Genomic DNA, 21,585 nt, shown 5'->3' with positions numbered 1-21,585 from the left:
ATTGCTTACATTGTATATTACTTTAGATTCATTTTTAAATGGCTGTATGCATTCATGGAAGGAAGAGAACGAGTTAGAGAAATGACAGCATAGCGAGGCCACCAACTGTTAGAGCTTTCAAGAAAGCTGTAAATTCATATGAGAAAATTAATTTCCTGTGTCAATATTTTTGGATAAGATTCATATCCAAATTTCCAGCAGATGGGTTTTACACACTGCTGCTTGCATGAAGGAAGGGACTGGTGCTTGGCAAATGTATTTCATTTCTTTAGGTGCTATACTCTGAGCATTCACTGTTCATTAAAATGCATAATATAAATAGTACACAATAAAGGACCGCTCATTCTAACTCGACTCCACCAGCAAATATAATGCAGATCACAAAATGAACCCTCCAACCCTCAGCTTGCCTCTGAACCAAAAGCCTGGAAAATGATGAGATTGCCGCAAAAGCATTTTAAAACAAGCTTTCTTGTGTTAAAACTGATTTATCTGCCGTACCCTGTTTTAAGAAAATGTAAACTTTGGGCTGCTATGGCAGTGTAGCCGAAATACTGCTCCTAATTTAAACTTACACAGCACTTTCCCTCCAATGATTTCAAAGCACTTTATAAAAGTACCTAAAGATTACCACCATATTACAGATGGAGGAGGGTAGAGCACAGAAAGATAAAAGGCATAACTTAAAATCCACTGAAGTCAATATTCTTATATGGCTTGTGATCAGGCCCAAAAGTTACGTCTACACCTCAGCTGGGAGAGTGCTTCCCAGCCTGGGCAGACAGACTTGCACTAGCTCCGCTCCAGCTAGCACTCTAAAATTAATGTGGATGTTGCAGCACAGACTAGCTGTTCAAATATGAGTCCACCCAGCTCCGAGCTCAGGTGACTAACCTGTGCCGCCACCCATGCCACAATGTCCACACTGCCATTTTAGTGCGCTATTTCAAGCAGAACTAGCTTATGTCTGTCTGCTCATGCAGGGAGACATACTCCCAGCTAGTGTAAACATACCCTAAATGATTTGCCCCAAATCACATAGAAAGTCTGTACTATAATGAGGATTAGAATCCAAGTTCCTGATTTCTGGCCCTGTATTCACTACACTAGATCACCCTGCAGCACATGACAGGAAGAATAAAAGCATAATATAAGAGAGGGCCTGAGCCAAAGCCCATTGAAATGAATGAAAAGACCTCCCCATTGACTCCAATGGGCTTTGGATCATGCTCTTGATTCTATCCTCACCTGATATTGGTCCATTTCCATAATCTCCAGCGAAAGCATCTGGATGACTTTTTTGTTCTGTAAGGAGAGAGAATCAGAAACTTTACAAACCTTATCCTGAAGCACCCCTACATTTCTCATAAAGCTCTTCAGGGCCAATCCTAAATTCTGCAGGTCTTCTGAATGAAGTAATATCCAGCTCTCTTCCCCTGAGATGACATTCTCTCCTCTGGCCATCTGCCCTGTATCCCACTCCAGATCTTATGAGAATGCAGCATGTATCGAACTACCCAACCCTCCAAAAGAAGAGGTGTCTCTGGATGCTGAGAAGTGGGGTGACAAAGGTCTAGAAAGGAGACAAGTAATCTGGTCTTAGGTATAGTGGTAACAAGAGGATGCCCAAAGCTTGGAGCCCCTTCAAATGCAGAGTTTGGGGCTTTTCCTGAAGTACTGGGGTGATGGTGGGAAGATGGAAGAACAGGAAAGGAGGCAACAGGCTGGGAGAGAATTAAAACTCATTCTGGTTTCATTCTCACCTGCTTGTGTATCAGAAGCTTCTGCCCCTTCCATGGATCCCAGACAATAAGAGAAAATCAAATGGACAAATGTCTCAGGCGAGTCTCTTTGAAAGCAGCTATCTCCCCATGGTGGCCTGTGGGGGAAGAACAGAGCAGCAGGTGAGGAGGAGTTTTCAAACACCCAGTAACTGTTTAGAATCCTAGGGCAGCCAAGTTCCGAGTCTCCCACAGTACCCAGCTATGGGAAAACATAAAAGCCTCACAGTCAATAGACACACACATACGCGCTGGCCGGGACTCAAGCTTTCAATATTTCTTTGCTTGGTGACAGATGCGGGGGAAGTTTTACATTTGGCTAGGTATGTGTTGCTGATTGCTATATTGGCTGGATTATTTCAGTCTAGCACAGCAGCTTTGCCAATGGCTGCAGTTCAGACTCTCTTTCTAAATCTCCAATCCTGCCTAAACTCTTATGCACATATGACCCACACAGAGTGTCACTTCTGTACCACATTGTTGAATCCTCACATATTCTTGGGCATGTGTTCTTCTTTCAGTAATCCTCAATTCAAAAATAATTGTCCTCTATGATAAATTTGTGACCTAAAACAAGAGAGTACTGGGAAACAATTTATCTTAAAGATTGCCGAATCACATTGTTAATACATCATTTTAAATCCTTAGCTCTCCCATCTCTGCCACATACCAACTATCTCTACTCAGAAGGAACAATTCCAGGGTTTTTTCAACAAATATATTACTATTTTCAATCCCTCTAAAATATCTGTCCAGAGCAGGATGTTTCAACAAAAGCTGAAGATAGGTCCTATTTTCCTACCCTGGTCTGAAAAAAAAAACAAAACAGAAAACAAAACAAACAACCCCCTGCCCCCAATGTATTGCTTTTGAATGCTGTTTAGATGTTTTTTAGTAGTATCTTCTTTGTTATTGCTTGGGACCGCTCATCTGGCAAATGACCTGACCACAGGTGATTGCTATTATTTTTTAGTTACACAAGAGATTCACATAATAGGCAACTGGATAACCACCTGCTTGGAGTTCATATGCCAGCTATACTTTGTATAGGCCAGGATTATGGCTTCTCTGTAAAGCTGGGTGGATGTTTTAAGATAAGCATTGGCAGGAAGGGGTACTGCTGGTATTTTCAGCATTTTTTAAAGCTACCTCTGGATTTGGGGGCTGCTAGACTTTAGAATTTACAATAGCAATAATTGTACAACATTCTCACATAACTGGGAGCAAAACTAAGGCACGGAGTTATAATTTTGATAACTAGTAGGAGAGCAGGTTTCAGAGTAACAGCCGTGTTAGTCTGTATTCGCAAAAAGAAAAGGAGTACTTGTGGCACCTTAGAGACTAACCAATTTATTTGAGCATAAGCTTTCGTGAGCTACAGCTCACTTCATCGGATGCATACTGTGGAAAGTGTAGAAGGTCTTTTTATACACACAAAGCATGAAAAAATACCTCCTCCCACCCCACTCTCCTGCTGGTAATAGCTTATCTAAAGTGATCACTCTCCTTACAATGTGTATGATAATCAAGTTGGGCCATTTCCAGCACAAATCCAGGTTTTCTCACCCCCCCTCCCCCCACACACACACACAAAGCCACTCTCCTGCTGGTAATAGCTTATCTAAAGTGACCACTCTCCTTACAATGTGTATGATAATCAAGGTGGGCCATTTCCAGCACAAATCCAGGGTTTAACAAGAACGTCTGAGGATGGGGGGGGGGGGGGGGGGGGGTAGAAAAAAACAAGGGGAAGTAGGTGACTTCTGGGAACTCTTCTGGCTCTATCAATCTGTTTCTTCACTTCCACAGGTGGGTATTGTAGTTGTAAGAATGCTTGATAGAGATCTTGTAGGTGTTTGTCTCTGTCTGAGGGGTTGGAGCAAATGCGGTTGTATCGCAGAGCTTGGCTGTAGACGATGGATCGTGTGGTGTGGACTCCAGGGTGAAAGCTGGAGGCAAGTAGGTAGGAATAGCGGCCACTAGGTTTCCGGTATAGGGTGGTGTTTATGTGACCATCGTTTATTAGCACTGTAGTGTCCAGGAAGTGGATCTCTTGTGTGGACTGGACCAGGCTGAGGTTGATGGTGGGATGGAAATTGTTGAAATCATGGTGGAATTCCTCAAGGGCTTCTTTTCCATGGGTCCAGATGATGAAGATGTCATCAATATAGCGCAAGTAGAGTAGAACCACTAACCCAGGAACCTATCCTTGCAACAAAGCCCGTTGCCAACTGTGCCCACATATCTATTCAGGGGACACCATCACAGGGCCTAATAACATCAGCCACACTATCAGAAGCTCGTTCACCTGCACATCCACCAATGTGATATATGCCATCATGTGCCAGCAATGCCCCTCTGCCATGTACATTGGTCAAAGTGGACAGTCTCTACGTAAAAGAATAAATGGACACAAATCAGATGTCAAGAATTATAACATTCATAAACCAGTCGGAGAACACTTCAATCTCTCTGGTCACGCGATTACAGACATGAAAGTTGCTATATTACAACAAAAAAACTTCAAATCCAGACTCCAGTGAGAGACTGCTGAATTGGAATTCATTTGCAAATTGGATACAATTAACTTAGGCTTGAATAGAGACTGGGAGTGGCTAAGTCATTATGCAAGGTAACCTATTTCCCCTTGTTTTTTCCTAACCCCTCCCCCCACCCCCACACGTTCTTGTTAAACCCTGGATTTGTGCTGGAAATGGCCCACCTTGATTATCATACACATTGTAAGGAGAGTGGTCACTTTAGATAAGCTATTACCAGCAGGAGAGTGGGTTTGTGGGGGGGGGGGTGAGAAAACCTGGATTTGTGCTGGAAATTGCCCAACTTGATTATCATACACATTGTAAGGAGAGTGATCACTTTAGATAAGCTGTTACCAGCAGGAGAGTGGGGTGGGAGGAGGTATTTTTTCATGCTTTGTGTGTATAAAAAGATCTTCTACACTTTCCACAGTATGCATCCGATGAAGTGAGCTGTAGCTCACGAAAGCTTATGCTCAAATAAATTGGTTAGTCTCTAAGGTGCCACAAGTACTCCTTTTCTTTTAGTAGGAGAGCAGTATGACCAAGGGTGGGTTGAATGCTCAGTTGCTTCAAGCATTCTTTGTTACTTACTGGAAAAAGCATGTAATCAATAGACATTGTATTTGGATTAGTTTTCCAGATAAGGTTAATTAGATTTGCTTCCAGACACTTACTAATACAGATAATAATAATTAGCACTTTGATAGCACTTTACATTTTCAAAGTGCTACAGAAACATGAATTAATCAATCCGGACAATGCCCCAATTTTTCTCCTTATTTTGCACATGTTGAAACTGTAACACTTTGAAATTAAGCAACTTTCCCAAGGTCACAAAGTGAGATAGTGATTGAAACTTGAATTAGAACCCAGGAGAAAGGGTGGTGCTGTGATTAAGGCACTGGTCTGTGATTCAGCAGATCAGAGTTTGATATCTGACTCTTTTATAGCCTTCCTATATGACTTGAGCAAGTCACTTACTCTAGTCTCTCTGCACTTTGATTCCCCATGCATAAAATAGAGACAATATTTCTCTTATCTCTTAAGGGTGTTGTGAGGATGTCTATTGATGTTGTGAAGTGTTCACATACTACAGTAATGGAGGTCATATAGGTAGACAGACATAGATTTCCTATCTCATGAGTCAGTAGCTGTGGTAGATCAGAGCTCAATCCGCCCTAGACCACACTTACTTCAGTTAAGAAGTACTTAACACTTTCAGGACACCGCACAGTGGAGCAAGCCAGGCAATGGTGCCTTGGTATTTACATATTTAGGATGCCTCCAATTCTTTGATCATTGGGTACCAATCTCCACAGCCAGCCTTAAAGGATTATGAGAGGCTCCCTGACGGGGGGGAGAAAAGGGGGCAATTGCCCAGGGGCCCGGGTGATTTAAAAGGGCCCGGGGGCCTCGGCCACTGGCAGCGCAATGAGGCTAAGGCAGGCTGCCTGCCCGCCCTCACTCTGTGCCGCTCCTGGAAATGGCCAGAACGACCCTACGGCCCCTGGAGCAGGGGACAGGGGGTCTCTGCGCGCTGCCCCACCTCGAGAGCTGACTGGGGGCCAGGAACTGCGGCCAATGGGAGGGGCAGGGGCGCTGCCTGCAGGCAGCGGCACAGGGCCGCTGTCAGAGGGGTGTGCTAGTTGCTTTCAGGAGCTGCCCAAAGTAAGCGCCGACCCCCTGCCTCCCAACCCCCTGCCCCAGCCTAGAGACTGCACCCTGCAACCAAACTTCCTACCAGAGCTCGCACCCCAGACTCCCTCCCGCACCCAAACTCCCTCCCAGAGCCCATACCCCCTCCCACACCCAAACTCCCTCCCAGAGCCTGCCCCCTACCCTTTCTACCGCACCTCAGCCCCCTGCCCCAGCCTGGTGAGAGTGAGGGTGGGGGAAAGCAAGCAACAGAGGGAGGGGAAATGGAATGAGCAGGGGTGGGGCCTCAGAGAAGGGACAGGACAGGGGGGTGGCCTCGGGGTAGGGCAAGGATCTTTGGGTTTGTGCAATTAGACAGTTGGCAACCCTACTGGGCAGGCATGTGGAAACCCTGGCCATGCCAGAAGAGCGTGCCCAGCACCAGCCAGTGCAGGCTCAGCACTGCCCAAGTGTCAGGTGGACTGTGGGCGCGGTTTGTGCGTGCCTGGAGGCCCACTGACTGTTCTGCCCCAGGGCCCAGAATTGCTGTTGGCGGGCCTGGATTATGGGGTGCATTGCCTTCATTGCTGCAGCAAATGCCCCAGGCCCCCACCCCAAAGGGAGAAACTTGCCCCCTTCAGCAGGAGAGGCCTCCGCTCCCAAAACAGGAGGGAGTCTCCCCACCCCAAAAGGAGAGACCCTCCCCCCAAAACAGGGAGTCTCCCTGCACAAATAAGAGCCCTGCAAAAACCCTGAGGGATTTTCCCTCCCCAAATATGAGCCCCCTTCTAAGAAAGCCTCCTTCCACATGAGAACCCTCCCCTCACCAAAAATTCCTCCATTCCCCAGCATGAATGGACTCTCCCAGCTCCAGCTGCGCTACACCCCTGGGGGGGGGGGGCAGGCTCCTAGGGATAACAGCACCTCCCTGCCCCAATACCATTAGAAACCCATCCTCCCCCTTCTCCATGTCTGGCCTCCCCTTGGAGAAGCGCTGCCCCTCCCTTGATACCCGCCCCGCCCATTTTCAAAAGCCACGCCCACTACAATATCCGCCCCGCCCCTCCTCCCTAGAGAAGGCTTGTCTCGTCTCACGGGATCCCCGCCCCGTCTCCGGGGAGGCTCCGCCCCCTCATGGAAGCCCTGCCCCGTCTGGGGAAAATGTGAAGGAGAGTGGGTTTCACTTCCGGAGCGCCCTGTTGCCCCCCCCCCCTTCCCGCGGGCTCACTTCCTGTGTTGTCGGGAAAGGGGGGGTCCCTGTTCTTGGTGCTGCTGCTGCTGCCGCCGGAGAGAGGGTGGGAGTTGAGGTCTCATGGAGCTGCAGCTGTGAGGAGCCCCCGGCCCGGGCCCGCTGTGGGAGCCGGGCGGAGGCTGGACACGGGAGCCGCCGGAGCCGGAGGAGATGGACAAATTGACCATCATCTCAGGATGCCTCTTTCTGGCCGCCGACATCTTCGCCATCGCGAGCCTGGCGAACCCGGACTGGATCAACACCGGGGAGTCCGCGGGTGAGGGGCTGTGCGGGCCTGGAGCGGATCGACGGCGAGGGGTCTGGGTGCAGCCGGGTGGGGGGGCTGGAGTGGATCAAACCCAGGGCTCCGGGGGGTGGTGAGGGGGCCCGGACTGGGTAAGCAGCAGGTGAAGGGGACTGGGGGAGCTGGATCGCTTCTTACTGGGGAGTCTGTGGATGAGGGGGCTGAGGGACTTGGGCTGGAACTGGGAACCTGCGGCGGGAGGGGGCGCAGGGCCACTTGGGGTGGGTCAGCACCACAGAGCCTGTGGCTGAGGGGCTGGGAGGCGGCGGGCACAACCTGAATCGACACTAGGAACCTTTGGATGAGGAAGCTGGGGGACGGGGACTAAGTCACAGGGAGCAGTCAAGGTGGAGTTGGGGGGACCCTGCCTAAATGAATATGAGTGGGGAGTTCCCGGGTGAAGGAGGCCGGTAGTTCTGAGTATTGGTGGAACCTGGACTAGATCAGCATTGGGGAGTCTGAGATGAGAAGGGGTTGGACTGAGGTACTGCAGAGTCCGAGTGGAGATGGTGATACTCTAGCTGGTCGGGGCAGGATATATTCTGGTGGAAATCTGTAGGAGAAGGGCTCAAGGGACATGGGGTAGGTGAGTCTGGCCAACACTGGTCTGGATTAATGGGAGGAGTCTATGGATTGGGTGAGAGATTCTGTGAGAGGAGAATCTGCAGGTGAGAGATTCTAGGGCACTGTCTGGCCAATTTGAAATGGATCAGTATTGGGGGAAATCTGTGTGCGTAGCTAGGCAACCATACTGGATTAAAAATGGTGAGAGATGTGGACAAGAAGCCAGTTTGGTTTGGATCAGCACTGGAATATCTCTTGATGAGATCTCAAATGGGATCAATCCTGGGTAGTCCACAATAAGAGAGTACAGATGGTTCAGCCTGACCAGCCTAGACTGGATCAAGACCAGGTTGTGGACTCTCCGAGAATACTGGCCTGGTTGAATTGGACTGAGGTAATAACACTAAATTCACATTGAGAAAACCTTGGGATAAGGGGCAAAATGGAGCCTGATCTGTCAACCCAGTCTGACTGAATCTTGTGGAATATTCTGGGTATCTGTCTTCTCCTATATAGCTGTGCACAAATACAGAAACTCTCTGAAAAGTCCCTTTAATACTATCTATGTAGCAAAAGCAAAACAAACAAAGTTGAAACACTTACAAGCTAAACGGACAGATAGTACCACTACTTGTTTCCACGCTGAATTTTAGTCACCATTGACAGTGAATATAGAACAGTCTGTTTTTTTATTTATAATTAGTTTCACTTTTTGGGTCTCTGCTGTTGTGTTTGTATTTTTAATGTTGGAAGTGATCTTTAGATCTCATTTTGCCTCCTCCCTATTTCAAAATGTTCTCGGCATGATGTTTTTAAATCTACTTTTAGGCTTAAACCTATCTTTTGTTTTGTAATATTTGACATTGTTCCTTTAAAGGAGGATTTTTCAAGTGTCTTTTTGCAAATATTGCAATTGCTTTTGCCTATAAATACATAGTTTTATTACAGTTCATCTTGGCTATTGGATGGGGCTGGGCTTGCCCTGGACAGGAAGACAATAGAAGGGTTTTTCTTTGATCTTGCACCCAAATGAGTCTAGAAGCTCCTTGTCAGGGAAAGAAGCTGTGATGCCATTCTTGCTAGATCCCACCACCTGAATATGGGCAAAGCAACCTAAACTGATCTCTCATTGATATTCCAGTCTCCTGGCTGTCCCCATGGGAAATACATAGAATTCTTAAGAACATAAGAATGGCCATACTGGTTCTGACCAGTGGTCCATCAAGTCCAGTATTCTGTCTTCCAAAAGTGGCCAGTGCCGGATGATTCCGAGGGAGTGAACAGAACAGGTCAATGTATTGACAGGTTTCAGAGTAACAGCTGTGTTAGTCTGTATTCGCAAAAAGAAAAGGAGTACTTGTGGCACCTTAGAGACTAACCAACTTATTTGAGCATAAGCTTTCGTGAGCTACAGCTCACTTCATCGGATGCATCCGATGAAGTGAGCTGTAGCTCACGAAAGCTTATGCTCAAATAAATTGGTTAGTCTCTAAGGTGCCACAAGTACTCCTTTTCAATGTATTGAGTGATCCATCCCCTGTCCTCCAGTACCAGCTTCTAGCAATCACAGATTTAGGGACACCCAGAGCATGGGGTTGCATCTCTGATCATCTTGGCTAATAGCTATTGATGGACCTATCCTCCATGAACTTATCTAATTCACTTTGAGCCCAGTTATACTTTTGGCCTTCACAAGATCCCCTGGCAACAGGTTCCACAAGTTGACTGTACATTGTGTGAAGAATTCAGAGTAACAGCCGTGTTAGTCTGTATTCGCAAAAAGAAAAGGAGTACTTGTGGCACCTTAGAGACTAACCAATTTATTTGAGCATAAGCTTTCGTGAGCTACAGCTCACTTCATCGGATGAAGTGAGCTGTAGCTCACGAAAGCTTATGCTCAAATAAATTGGTTAGTCTCTAAGGTGCCACAAGTACTCCTTTTCTTTGTGTGAAGAAGTACTTCCTTATGTTTGGTTTAATCCTGCTGCCTATTAATTTCATTGGGTGAGCCCTGGTTCGTGTGTTATGTGAAGGAGTTAATAACACTTCCTTATTCACTTTCTCCACACCATTCATGACTTTCTAGACCTCTATCATATCCCCCCTCATTTGTCTTTTTTCCAAACTGAACAGTCCCAGTCTTTTTAATCTCTCTTTATATGGAAGCTGTTCCCAACCTTTAATCACTTTTGTTTCACTTCTCTGTACTTTTTCCCATTCTAATATATACCAATCATGCTACTTTAGATAGCACAAAAGATATACAGACCTAGGCAAAACAATAAAATATCTATATGCATTTTCTTCCCTCAGTTTTCTCACTGCTTTTAGGTCTTCTTTGGGCTCAGGTCAGATTTGTCTAAGGCAGTGGTTCTCAACTAGGGGTATGCATACCACTGGGGGTACATCAAGTCATCTAGATATTTGCCTAGTTTTACCACAATCTACATAAAAAGCACTAGCGAAATCAGTACAAACTAAAATTTCATACAATGACTTTTTTATACTGCTCTATATACTATACACTGAAGTGTAAATACAATATTTATATTCCAATTGCTTTATTTTATAATACGGTAAAATTATAATTTGTCAGTAATAGTGTGCTGTGACACTTGAATTTTTAGGTCTGATTTTGTAAGCAAGTAGTTTTTAAGTGAGGTGAAACTTGGGAGTACGTAGGACAAATCAGCCTCCTGAAAGGGGTACGGTAGTCTGGAAAAGTTGAGAACCACTGCTCTAAGGAGTCTAAGAACAGCCCCCTACTACACATGGCTTCTCCTCCTAGTCACCCAGTTGCCTTCTTCCTCTGCTGCTTTCACAGTTAAACAGGATCCCCTGCTCTGAAAGCCTGCCCCTCTCTCCTGCTTCCTCTTCCTTGCTTTGTGAGTTCCTTGAGTTTATAAGGGCTTGTCTGCATGGTGAGTTGCTGCGCAGCAAGCCAGAGTGTGATGCTACAGCACACCCGCTTGCTGTGCAGTAACTCACTGTATAGACATGACTACTGTGCAGTGGGAGTCCTGGCATGTGGCTTAGTGTACTACTACTTCAGAGCACACTGTGCTAAGCCATGCTCTGGGACTTTCACTGCGCTGTAGTAATTTCATGGCAAATTACGGTGTGGCAACCTGGTGTGCTGAAGATTCACACCTTAGCTTGTGCAGTAACTTGCCATGTAAATGAGCCCTTAGTCCTGCTACTAACACCTGCTTCCTTTGTTCTGCTGCTGGAGAAATTTCACTGCTACAAACCCCAGCTCACTAATGGAACCTGGAGAAAACTGGCTTCCACTAGACTTTAGCCATCTCATTCTCTCTGGGCAGGTCTGTTCACTCGTAGGAGTCTCTTAGTGACTGTCACTTTCAAGGACAGACTTAGGACAGGGAACATGAGTTAAGAATATGGTAAATGGCTTAAGTATACAGAGTTCATAATATCAAACAAATTCCTTAATTGCACATACACAAGATTCCCTCAAATTGTCACTTCACCACTTTCTGTAGCACCTAAAATTGTTTTTACTTTCTCGCTTGTGTGGAAACAGGATAACAGACACTGCTTCCAAACTATTCTGAAAACACAAATGAGCAAAGATCATGTGGACATAAAGGTGCTGCCTACAGTACACTAAAATTCTTGTTAAAGAAACAAGCTTTATCACATCTCTATATAATGTAAAAATTAGTACTTGAACTGTTCTGCTGGGCAGTCATTAAGTATTAGTTATATCACTGTTTATTACTTAGGGATCAGATGCCATTTCCATTCTAAATCTCCGTTAGAGGTGCAGGTAAAACAGTCTTCATTAAGCTAAAGCTTGGCAAACCTTAGGAGTGCATGGATTTTTCTAATGCACTAGACCATTCAAATAATGTTTTGACAGACTGAGATTTCTTTTGTCTGGTGGTGCCAAAGAAGCTGCTGAGTTGATACAATCTTAAAAGAAAGCTGTTAGGTCTTTTCCTAATAAGAAAGTTTCATAGATTTGTATCAACATGGAAAAACAATGTGTTGTTACAATGTAAAACCTTATTTTTAAAATTTTTTTGTACTAAAAGAATAAAAAACATTCCAAAATAAGCATTTCATCTAAACTGATAGAGTAAGGAAAAAAAGAACTAAGGTGCCCATTATATCAAGGACTTCTTGGGCTTAGTACTGCACTTAGTATTTTTTAAGCACTGTAATTACTCCTGGGGGAATTCTGTGCCACTGCACATGCGCAGAATTTATGTCCCCCGCAAATGTGTTTGCTTCACCGCAGAAAAATGACTTTCTGACAGGAAAGCAAAGGGAAGCCACAAGAGCAGTCATCCTCACAGTATGTTTCGGGTCCCCAGGGCAGCCAGCAGAGAGGTAAATTACTGTGGGGCGGGGGGGCGGGACTGGGGAAGACCCAGCTGGTGGCTCCTACCCTGTGCCGGGCTTAGTTGCTAGTCCCAGCTGGGCTGGGGAGGACAGGACTTCATCTTCCCCTGCATGGCATCTAGGGCTGTGTCAGACCCACCCCCAAATTTCTCCACCAGCTGTAGGAAATTCTGTAAACTCCCCTCTCCTGCCCCCCATGCTCCCTGAACCCATCGCTCCTCAGCTGCAGGGGGAGGGATCACCGGACAGGGAGTTGCTCCTCCATCTGCCCAACCACCATGCATCCAGACTCCCCTCATACCCAGAACCCCCCCAACGAGCCTCACTCCCCCTGTATCTGGGCCACCCTGATGAGCCACCTGCACCCAGATCCCCATCATACCAAGCCCCACTCCCCCAGCATCTGGACCCCATCGCTGAACCCCCCCATACCCAGACACACACCCCCTGCTGAGCCCCAGCCACCTTCACCTAGACCCCCCCGCAGTCCCATCACCATTGCACTGAGAGCCCCCCAATCAAGCCCCTGTGCATCCAGATCCCCCCCGCCCCGCACCTGGATCCCCAATAAGCCATCCGCACCCAGATTGCCCCATGCAGAACCTTCTCAGTTCACACCTGGATCCCCTCCACACTTGGATCCTGCCTTCCTGAGCCTGCCTGCCCACACCTGGTGCACTTGGCATGGAGGGGCATGGCTCTGTGGTGTTTCTGGGGCAGGCCCAGACCTTGCAGTATGTCAGAGTTGGGTGCAGCCTCACCACTGAGTCTATGTCCCGGGGGGAAAGCTGCCCAATGATCTCCCATCTCTGTGCAGTCAGTGGCCTGTGCTCCCCAATGCCATGTTGGAGCCTCCACATTTATTTGACAAATAAAATTTGCAGAATTTTTTTTTTTGGCGCAGAATTTTTAAATTTTTGGCACAGAATACCCTCAGGAATAACTGTAATATAAGATGAGTGCTTTTAAAAATGACACTTCATTCCCAGAGAATGATACAGAAAAGAATGGGGCCCCATCACTGAGGACCAAAGAAATGCCTTGCTGATAAGCCCAGTTCCAGCTGCTAGGAGGATTCTGGGATTCGTACTAGTTTGCTGTCCCTACACCATGTTCAGGGACTTTCTTTCCTATCTGCCTTTGAATAGTAGTTGTCTGAAGCACCCTCCTCTCATTGGTCAAGGGAACTTTCTTTTTCTGTGCCCAGCCTTTTTGTTTTGGGGGTTCCTTTCTCATGGGAATAGCTCTAGTGCCTGCCTATGCACATAACTGTGGTACCAAGTAGCAGCAGAACGACATTATTTCTCAGTTTGGCTGCTCTCCTCAGGGTTTGGAAAAGCAGAATGCAACTGCTAGTCTTGTTAGCAGCGCTCCTGCTGCCTACAGTGTAGGAGAGGTCTCGGCAGATTCAAGAAGATGGTACTGCACTGGATTACTCAAAGTTGTTTGTTACCATAAACGCTGAAAACCTGGGCCCAGATTTTCAGAAAAGTCTGTGTCTTATTTGAATGCACAACAATGTGCAATGAAAATTGTCCATGCAGTTGGTCACACTACAAACCAAATTGGTCATTTATATGATTTTCTGAAAATCTGGGCCTTTATTTTATTTAAATGAAAGCTTAATTCTGTAGAGTTTGATGACTGGGTAGCACTTCTCTTTAACCCTACTCTCCTCATAAAGAAGTAGATATTTTAGCTCTGTGTGAATGCTGTGTTTTCCCATTCCCTTCTGTAGTTATGCAAATTGACTAAGTTCAGGAGCTGGATCCTTAAGTGAGTTTGTCTTTGCTTTCATAGGTTTGTCAGAATCAGAGTGCTGCTTTAGCCAGTCTTGTTTAAGGAAGTTCATAGGTTTTAAAATACATTTGTTTCATAAAATAAAAGGTTAAAAAATGGATTTGTCTCTCAAAGAGCTCCCAGTGTGAAGTGAATCTTTTTTTATGTGCATGTAAAACACTGCTGGATCAAATCTGGAAATTAGCAATTTATCAATAGTTTTACAGAGGCAGCTTTATTTTAACAGAGCAGTATTCTAAGCAAGAAACAGAGGCTTAAACCTGCTCCAGATTAAGTCACTGACTAAACTCCCATTGATCTTCGTGGTAGGGTTTGATCCTATATCAGTACACTTTCTGTAATCAATTTAAAAGTTTTTCATAAGCAGATAGTTTTTATTCCATGTGTTCATTTTTGTGTGAGAGGATCTATAGTGACTCCCACTGAAGCTGATACTTTGTCTTTTTCTCAGAGGGATGGTTGGGCTTAATTTACCTTAGTTTCAGCATTTCAAGACATTGCCATAGCGAAAGGAATTTGAATGGGATGTACTATTGACCTGAAGAATGATTTTTAAAGCCATTTGTATATGTTCTTGACAATTTGGAATACTTTCAGGGCAGTCCACAAAACTGTGGAGGAACATTTAATGAAAAAAAAAAATCCTGTTTTGTACACTGAACTGTTAGTGTCAACTTCGTGATGGATGGCCAAATACTTTAGGATTATTTGGTTCCAATTTACAGTACAGAATATAACTGAGTTATACTGATCACTTACTTAATGTGAATGTCAAAACTTAAGACTCCTAAATTTTGAAAGATCACTTCTAAAATAAACATATTAATGTAAGTGGATGTGATGCATGTTTTAATGTAGGACTACATTGTATGACATTATGGTTGCTATTTATATATGTAACAGTGCTGTCTTGTATAGGATTATTGTTGAATAGTATATTCAGTTTTACCGTGCATCTGTGATATGTAATTCTTCACATAAGTGACCATGACATTTGTTTTTCATTTAAATAGCCCTGTATATCAAGCAGTGCAGTGACAGTAATGACAATAAGTTGTGAATCTACATCGTGACACTTATTTAACTGTCAACAGCTTATTCACAAAGGCTGCTATGGTACAAATTTTGCGAAGTACTTTCTGTGGAGTCTAGTATCATGCATGGCAGTTGGTAATGTAGAATGCTGCCATTCAGAGGAAATGGGTTTGAAAGCAATTGCTGTACTGTGCGCTTAGCGCAGTTATTATATTTTCTTCCTCCTTGGATTTGCGGATCTTGCACTATCTAAGAACTGGCTGCAAAGTGGTGGTAGTGTTTAAGTGTTTCAGCAATGTGGCTGGCACTGTACAAAACATAAACTGACTCTGTTTCAAAGAATTTATATTCTAATAGAGAATATGGGTCATGATGGGAAGCCATGAAGAAAGAATAACTTAAAGATAATTTTAAATAAATATTTGTTTTAGGTCATATCTTGTGGGGATTGTAATGAGGGAAGTTGTCCTCTCAGTGACACGTGTGCATGGAGCAGGTGCGGTAAATATACAAGGAGAAATGGAGTAATAATGGGGAGAACAGGAGCTGAAGCAGAGCCAAGTATACCTAGACCATCCCTGACAAATGTTTGTCTAACCTATTCTTAAAAATTTCCAATTATGGGGATTCCACAACCTCCCCCACAATTATAAGGATAGTTTTCCCCAATAACTAACCTAAATTTCCCTTGCTGCAAATTAAGCCAATTACTTCTTGTGCTACCTTCAGTGGATATAGAACAGTTGATCACCGTCATCCTTGTAACATTTTTTAAGATTATCAGGGACCCCCGCCCCCTCAGTCTTTTTTTCTGAAGACTAAACATATTCCATACATGGTGTTATGAAAACTGATGAAAAGCCAAGCTGTGATTATACAATTGTTACAGTAGATAAAAATGCTTGGTTTTGAGGGGTATAAAAAATAGAATGGATTTAAGGTGGTAGAGGAGGAAAAAGGGAGCACAGTTCTGTATTCTGTACTAAGTATGCAGTGTGTGTTTGCTCCACACTTAGACGTATTAGCCTGTAAAAGGTAACATTGAAGCTCCCAGTCTAAGCACATCTAGTATAGTTCAATTCTATTAAATATCATATTTTTTAAAAATGTCTTTCAAGTGACTATAAAAATCTCAGACAAGGCTTGAGTTGTACTTGAGTGACTTCTTATTCTGTAATCTGCCATGTTTTAGAGCACTGTAGTAGTAATAATCATCATCATCATCATAAGGCATAGATGTGATGGAAAGCATTAATTATTTGCTTGTTTGAATTTCTGGTGTTTGGGCATATAGGAAGGACTGATTTCTACATAGGCAGACTCTCTTAAAGGTAGATACCTGTTTCAGCCTAGTTATTTGACATAGCTAGAGGATGTATGAGAGCTCTGATCATCCTTTTCTCTTTGCTCTTTAGTGGAAACGCTATTCATTCATGTTTTTGAAGTAGCAATATATTTATTTCTGGCACACAAGGGTGCAAAATGTTATTCCTGTATTTCCAGCATCTTTGTTAAATTATTTAAATTTTAGTTGGTTTTACAGAATCTGACATCAGGCCATCATTTTTCATTGAGCACAGATCTGGAAGCCAATAACTTGAGTTGTTACTCCACCATTATTTTTAAAAGTGCCATAAAGTACTAGCTTGCTTTATTTTTCTTCTCTTTTGGGAGTAAATTTGTAATAAAAATTCCAGGAAGGCTGGATGCCCTTCTTCCAACTAAGTGTTTAATTGCTTTTTTTCCTTTGTATCTAGTCCTTGCTTCTTCTGTCAGTATTCAGCTTACTCACAAACAGTAACATTTCCAAAAGCATTAAGCCCTAGTGAATTAGGTACTTTTGGTCACAACTCAGCTAAAATTGAGTTACATTCAATATCTGGGGAAGCTGCTTGTCTTTTCTTTCAATTCCCACTCCCCTCAAAATATGTTGAATTCTGAATCTGCTTTATGTGTACACTACACATAGTGGAAAACGCATCTTGCTAGCATTTTAACTTTGTGGTTTTACTGGTCTTTCGCTGTTCATCAGTCAAATAAGTGGATTTTTCACTTTAGAAGACTCTAGCTACTATTGATACAATATGGTACGGATTAGAGCCTTTTTAATTCTAACATGTGATTCATTTAGGTGTATAGTTATTAAAAATAAAGCTTTTGCTTAATATGTGCCATACAGCTAGGATTCTCTACCATCAGTAATGTGCAAAATGGAATCCTGTTAATGACTTGCATGGCTTATTAAAAACTCTTGTACTGTTTCATATTTCAGTCAGTGCTCACATATGAACAGCATTATGTAAACTCAATTTGTATTTTTGCCAAAGTAAAGAAGATCAGTAGGTCAAACTTCTAAGCATGACCTACTTTTTCATAGGTACTAGACAACTATTCTAGTTTTCTCTACAACTTTTTCTTTTCTGATCTTGGAGCACAGGTGATGGGACTCACTTTTATCTTGTCTGAGGCAGAATGTAGGATTTGCTGTAACACATGGGACCACTTGTTCATTGAGTCCTGATATTCTTTTCTGGCAGCAGGTGATCTCTTGATACTTCAGAGAAGGTGACATGGGTGATTTTGTGGAATACAAAATGCTAAATGGAATAGAGGTTAGATGCTCCTATCTGAATTAGTGTCAAATACAAACAGAGTTTGAGTTGCTAGAGAACAAACATAACACTGAAGGGATTTCTATATTTTTTTAATAAAAAGAAATATGCTATGTGGGATAAGTTACATATGACATCAGTATTATTGTATTTCCATAGTGTTGATGTGCTGTAGTCATGGACCAGATCCCATCATGCATGACGCTGTACAAACAGCACAACGAGACAGTGAAACTTCTGTTCATTCCCCTTCTCATGTGTGCCTCCTTCCCAGGTGTCTGAGATCAGCAAAATGGGGATATGGCCAAGCAGAGGAGCCATGTGTGACGGGTTGGACCCGCCTTCCAGGGTGCCACCTGATGTACTGGGGTTTCACTGAGCCTGCCTGCTCCACTAGCCTGGCCTCTCTCCTGTTTTGCTGAATCAAGCCCTCCGGCCTCTGGCAGCACGCACACACACACAGGTAGGGATGTACCAGCTGTAGAATCACACAGGGTCTACAAACAGCTCCCTATGGAAATTGCCCAGCACTCAAGTGCAGCTCCCCTCTGGAAAGTACACCCAAAATAATATTGGCTTGTGCTGTAGAGAAATCTGTACAATGTAAGCTCATAAATTTGCCCCCTCCCTCAATGTGGAGGAAGATATGCACACCTTCTTCCCCCACCCCCCGTTATAAATTGCACAAACTATGTTTTATAATAAACAAAAACAAGTTTATTAACCACAAAAGGCAGATTTTAAGTCGTTATAAGGGATAGCAAACTGAACAAAGCAGAATACTAAGCAAATAAAACAAAACACGCATACTAAGCTTAAGATCTTGAGACTGGTTTCAAGAAGTAATTTCTCACCCTAAATGTTGCTTTTGGGCAAGTTGCAGAAATTCTTGAAAGCTAGCTACCCTGCTTGCAGCTTAAATCTTCAGAAACCATATTCACAGACCAGATCCCTTTTCCAGCCTGGGCTCAACTCTCTTCCCACCCGCCCCCATCTTTGTTTCTCAGATCTTTCCAGCTGTCATCCTGGGTGAGGATTCAGTGAAGAGTGAACCAAGATCAGCTTACTCCCCAGCCTTAAGTAGAATTTACATAAGGCGGGAACCTTTTGTTTCCCAGTCTTGACCTCCCCCTCCTTTTAGTGGAAAATCACTAGAAGTCCAGGATGGTGTTTAGTACCAGGTGACATGACCACATAAACTTGTAGTATCAAAGCAACATCCCAGGACGCTTCTCAGGAGGGAGAGAGATTAGTATCTTCAAAGTCTTATTGTTTCTTCCTGATGGCCCATCAAGGCTGATGGTCTGCTCTCTGGTGGGTGTTTCCCAAGTACACAGACAGTTGTAATTTTTTCATAGTCAATATTCCTAACTTTAGGTAAAGAAATTATACATTTAGTAAATCATAACCTTTCCAATGATATCTTACATGACCCATCTTGCATAAAACATATCTGTAATGCCATATTGATATCGTAACAATATTTCTATGAAGAATATGGGGTGTAACATCACACCATGAATACATGTTGCTTTTGGGAGAAGGAATATAAAAGCAGAGGTTGAACAGGCAAAGCTTTGTGTATAATAAGGAGGTAGGCAAGTATTTAGAGAAAAATAAACGTAGTGTACAATTTCTGTGAGAAAGAAAAGAGGTTTAGATAAACTTCCTCACTTCTCTTTACACCGAATCTTTTCTTGATGACAGCCTCTTAATGTAAATGATTATAAATCATTTACGTTATTAGTCCAATTGAATAGTGCTCACTGTAGGGCTTGAACCTCAGCACCAACATCTTTTCCTGCAGATGCATGAATGCTGCATTGGCAATGCTGGGCTGTCCTAGTGCTCAGCATTTCAAATAGTTTTAGTTAATAATAGTAACATTAATCACTGACAGCCAAAAGGTATGAACGACCATGTTAGTAGACAGCAAATACAAGCAGTCTAGCTTTGTGACGCACATCATGAAAGTGACTCACTACTTCTCTTCCCAATTTTGTTTCATAGTTTTCTTCTTCCAGTGTTTCCCTTTCCTTCGCAATCACTCTGTTCTCCCTCCCTAAGCTTTCTTTCCTTGTTTACCCTCCATACAGTGCCGCTCCACTTGCTGTTGCTGAACAATCCCTGCCCACACTGGTGGCACACAGCTAGTTTTGGCCAGGACAGTCCCTTTGTTAAGCCCTGTCCTGGCCCTCTCGACTTTTTTCCAAACGGAGGCATTTGTCCGGTGTCCTCTTGCTAACATGATCAGTTGGCAAGAGCAACAGGATAAATGCCCACTTTTGTGTTTATATTAAAAAAAAAAAAGGGGGTTGCGGCTCAGAGGGGGCAAGTGGAGATGCCGTCTCCCTGCAGGGGGGAAGCAGGGCTGGGTGGGAGTGAGCAGCTTTCCAGCATGAGGTACCCCCACAGGGTTCCAGCGGCTGGGTAGCAGCATGCAGGGGAGGAACCCACTGGCAAGCATCTGGGGGGTGTCCAGTTTTCTCTTTGGGAAATACAGTAAATATCCTACGCACAGCACTTTCTCTTATAGTAGATGCTGTGAAGAGTATTGTGTAGTTCTATTTAGGGAAGAGGCGGGAGGGAAATGCAGAAGAAAAGGAAGAGAGCCATCAAACAGCCAGCAATGACCCTGAAGCTCTGAGACAGAAAGAGGCAGGCATCCTCTTTCCCGAGTGCTCCACTGCCAAGAAGCTGGGAATCCTGGGTTTTGAACGTTAGTAATGGCACTGGGAGTTCACTGATTTGCACTCATTCAAACTATCAATGGATTACCATCTGACAGCTGCATAGTGGTATCTGTGAAATGAATTGGTGGTATTTGTCTAGTTCTTAGTGGAAAATGTCCACATCGTAAACAGCCTTCTTCCAGTTGACACTTATTGGTAGTATCTAGAGCAGTAGTTCTTAACCAGGGACCTGGGGCCCACTGGGGGGCTGTGAGCAGGTTTCAGGGGGGCCGCCAAGCAAGGCTGGCATTAGACTTGCTGGGGCCCAGGGCAGAAAACTGAAGCCCCACTGCCTGGGGCTGAAGCCGAAGCCTGAGCATCTTAGCTTCACAGGACCCGCTGTGGCATGGGACCCCGGGCAGTTGCCCAGCTTGCTATCCCCTAGGGCTGGCCCTGGCTTGTATATGCAGAAAAACAGTTGCTGTACCACAGACAGGCCGGGGAGTTTTTATAGCATGTTGGGGAGCCTCAGCAAGAAAAAGGTTGAGAACCCCTGATGTAGAGAGTGTAACCTGAGCCTGTCTTCTCAGGCCGTGGTGAGATGCATGGGCAGAACAGCATGAAAAGCCGTTATCTGTGCTGTTAGTATTGTGATGGTAAATGGAGGACTTCCATATGCAAACTTGCATACAGAGGAGACTTTCAAAAGCACCAAGGGATTGAGAAGTACAATTTCCATTGACTTTCAGTGCAGAGTTTTGGTTTTCCCCCTGGAAATAACCATTCCTTACTAGATGCCATCTGTAAGTGCTTGCTATTCAGTTATTCAAACAAACCATAATGGCTTCCCATGGCATAGGGTTATACAGTAGTTAAACTATTAAAAAGTTATAGTGCAGACAGAACCAAGAAACATGCCGGTCCAAGAAAAATATTAATACTGTATGTCTTTAAAGTATTATGAAAGTCATCTTTTTGACTAAAATTTAAAAGAAAAAAAAAAAAAGCTGCCAAAGGAAATGGTTCTGTTTTTAAAAAGCAGC

At 44.1% G+C, this 21,585-nt stretch overlaps 1 protein-coding gene across 6 annotated transcripts in view; it reads left to right on the top strand.

Moving 5' to 3' along the window:
* The first annotated feature begins 7,076 nt into the window (after window positions 1-7,076).
* MOSMO (modulator of smoothened) overlaps window positions 7,077-21,585 on the top strand; it is a 51,800-nt gene continuing 37,291 nt past the window's right edge. For 2 of the 6 annotated variants that reach the window (XR_006284202.1, XM_043523676.1), the window contains exon 1: window positions 7,077-7,464. Coding sequence is in view for 4 of the 6 variants with exons in the window: in XM_043523676.1 (XP_043379611.1) it covers window positions 7,359-7,464 (106 nt within the window). In the remaining 2 variants the exon portion in view is untranslated. The remainder of the gene's footprint in view (window positions 7,465-21,585) is intronic. The other 4 variants (XM_043523677.1, XM_043523678.1, XR_005227070.2 and 1 more) reach the window with 4 other exon arrangements.

Source organism: Chelonia mydas, chromosome 10 (genome assembly GCF_015237465.2).
Source record: "Chelonia mydas isolate rCheMyd1 chromosome 10, rCheMyd1.pri.v2, whole genome shotgun sequence".
In the NCBI taxonomy this organism is placed as follows: Eukaryota; Metazoa; Chordata; order Testudines; family Cheloniidae; genus Chelonia; species Chelonia mydas.
The sequence above is the reverse complement of the archived record's forward strand: the minus strand, read 5'-3'. Positions and strand labels throughout refer to the sequence as shown.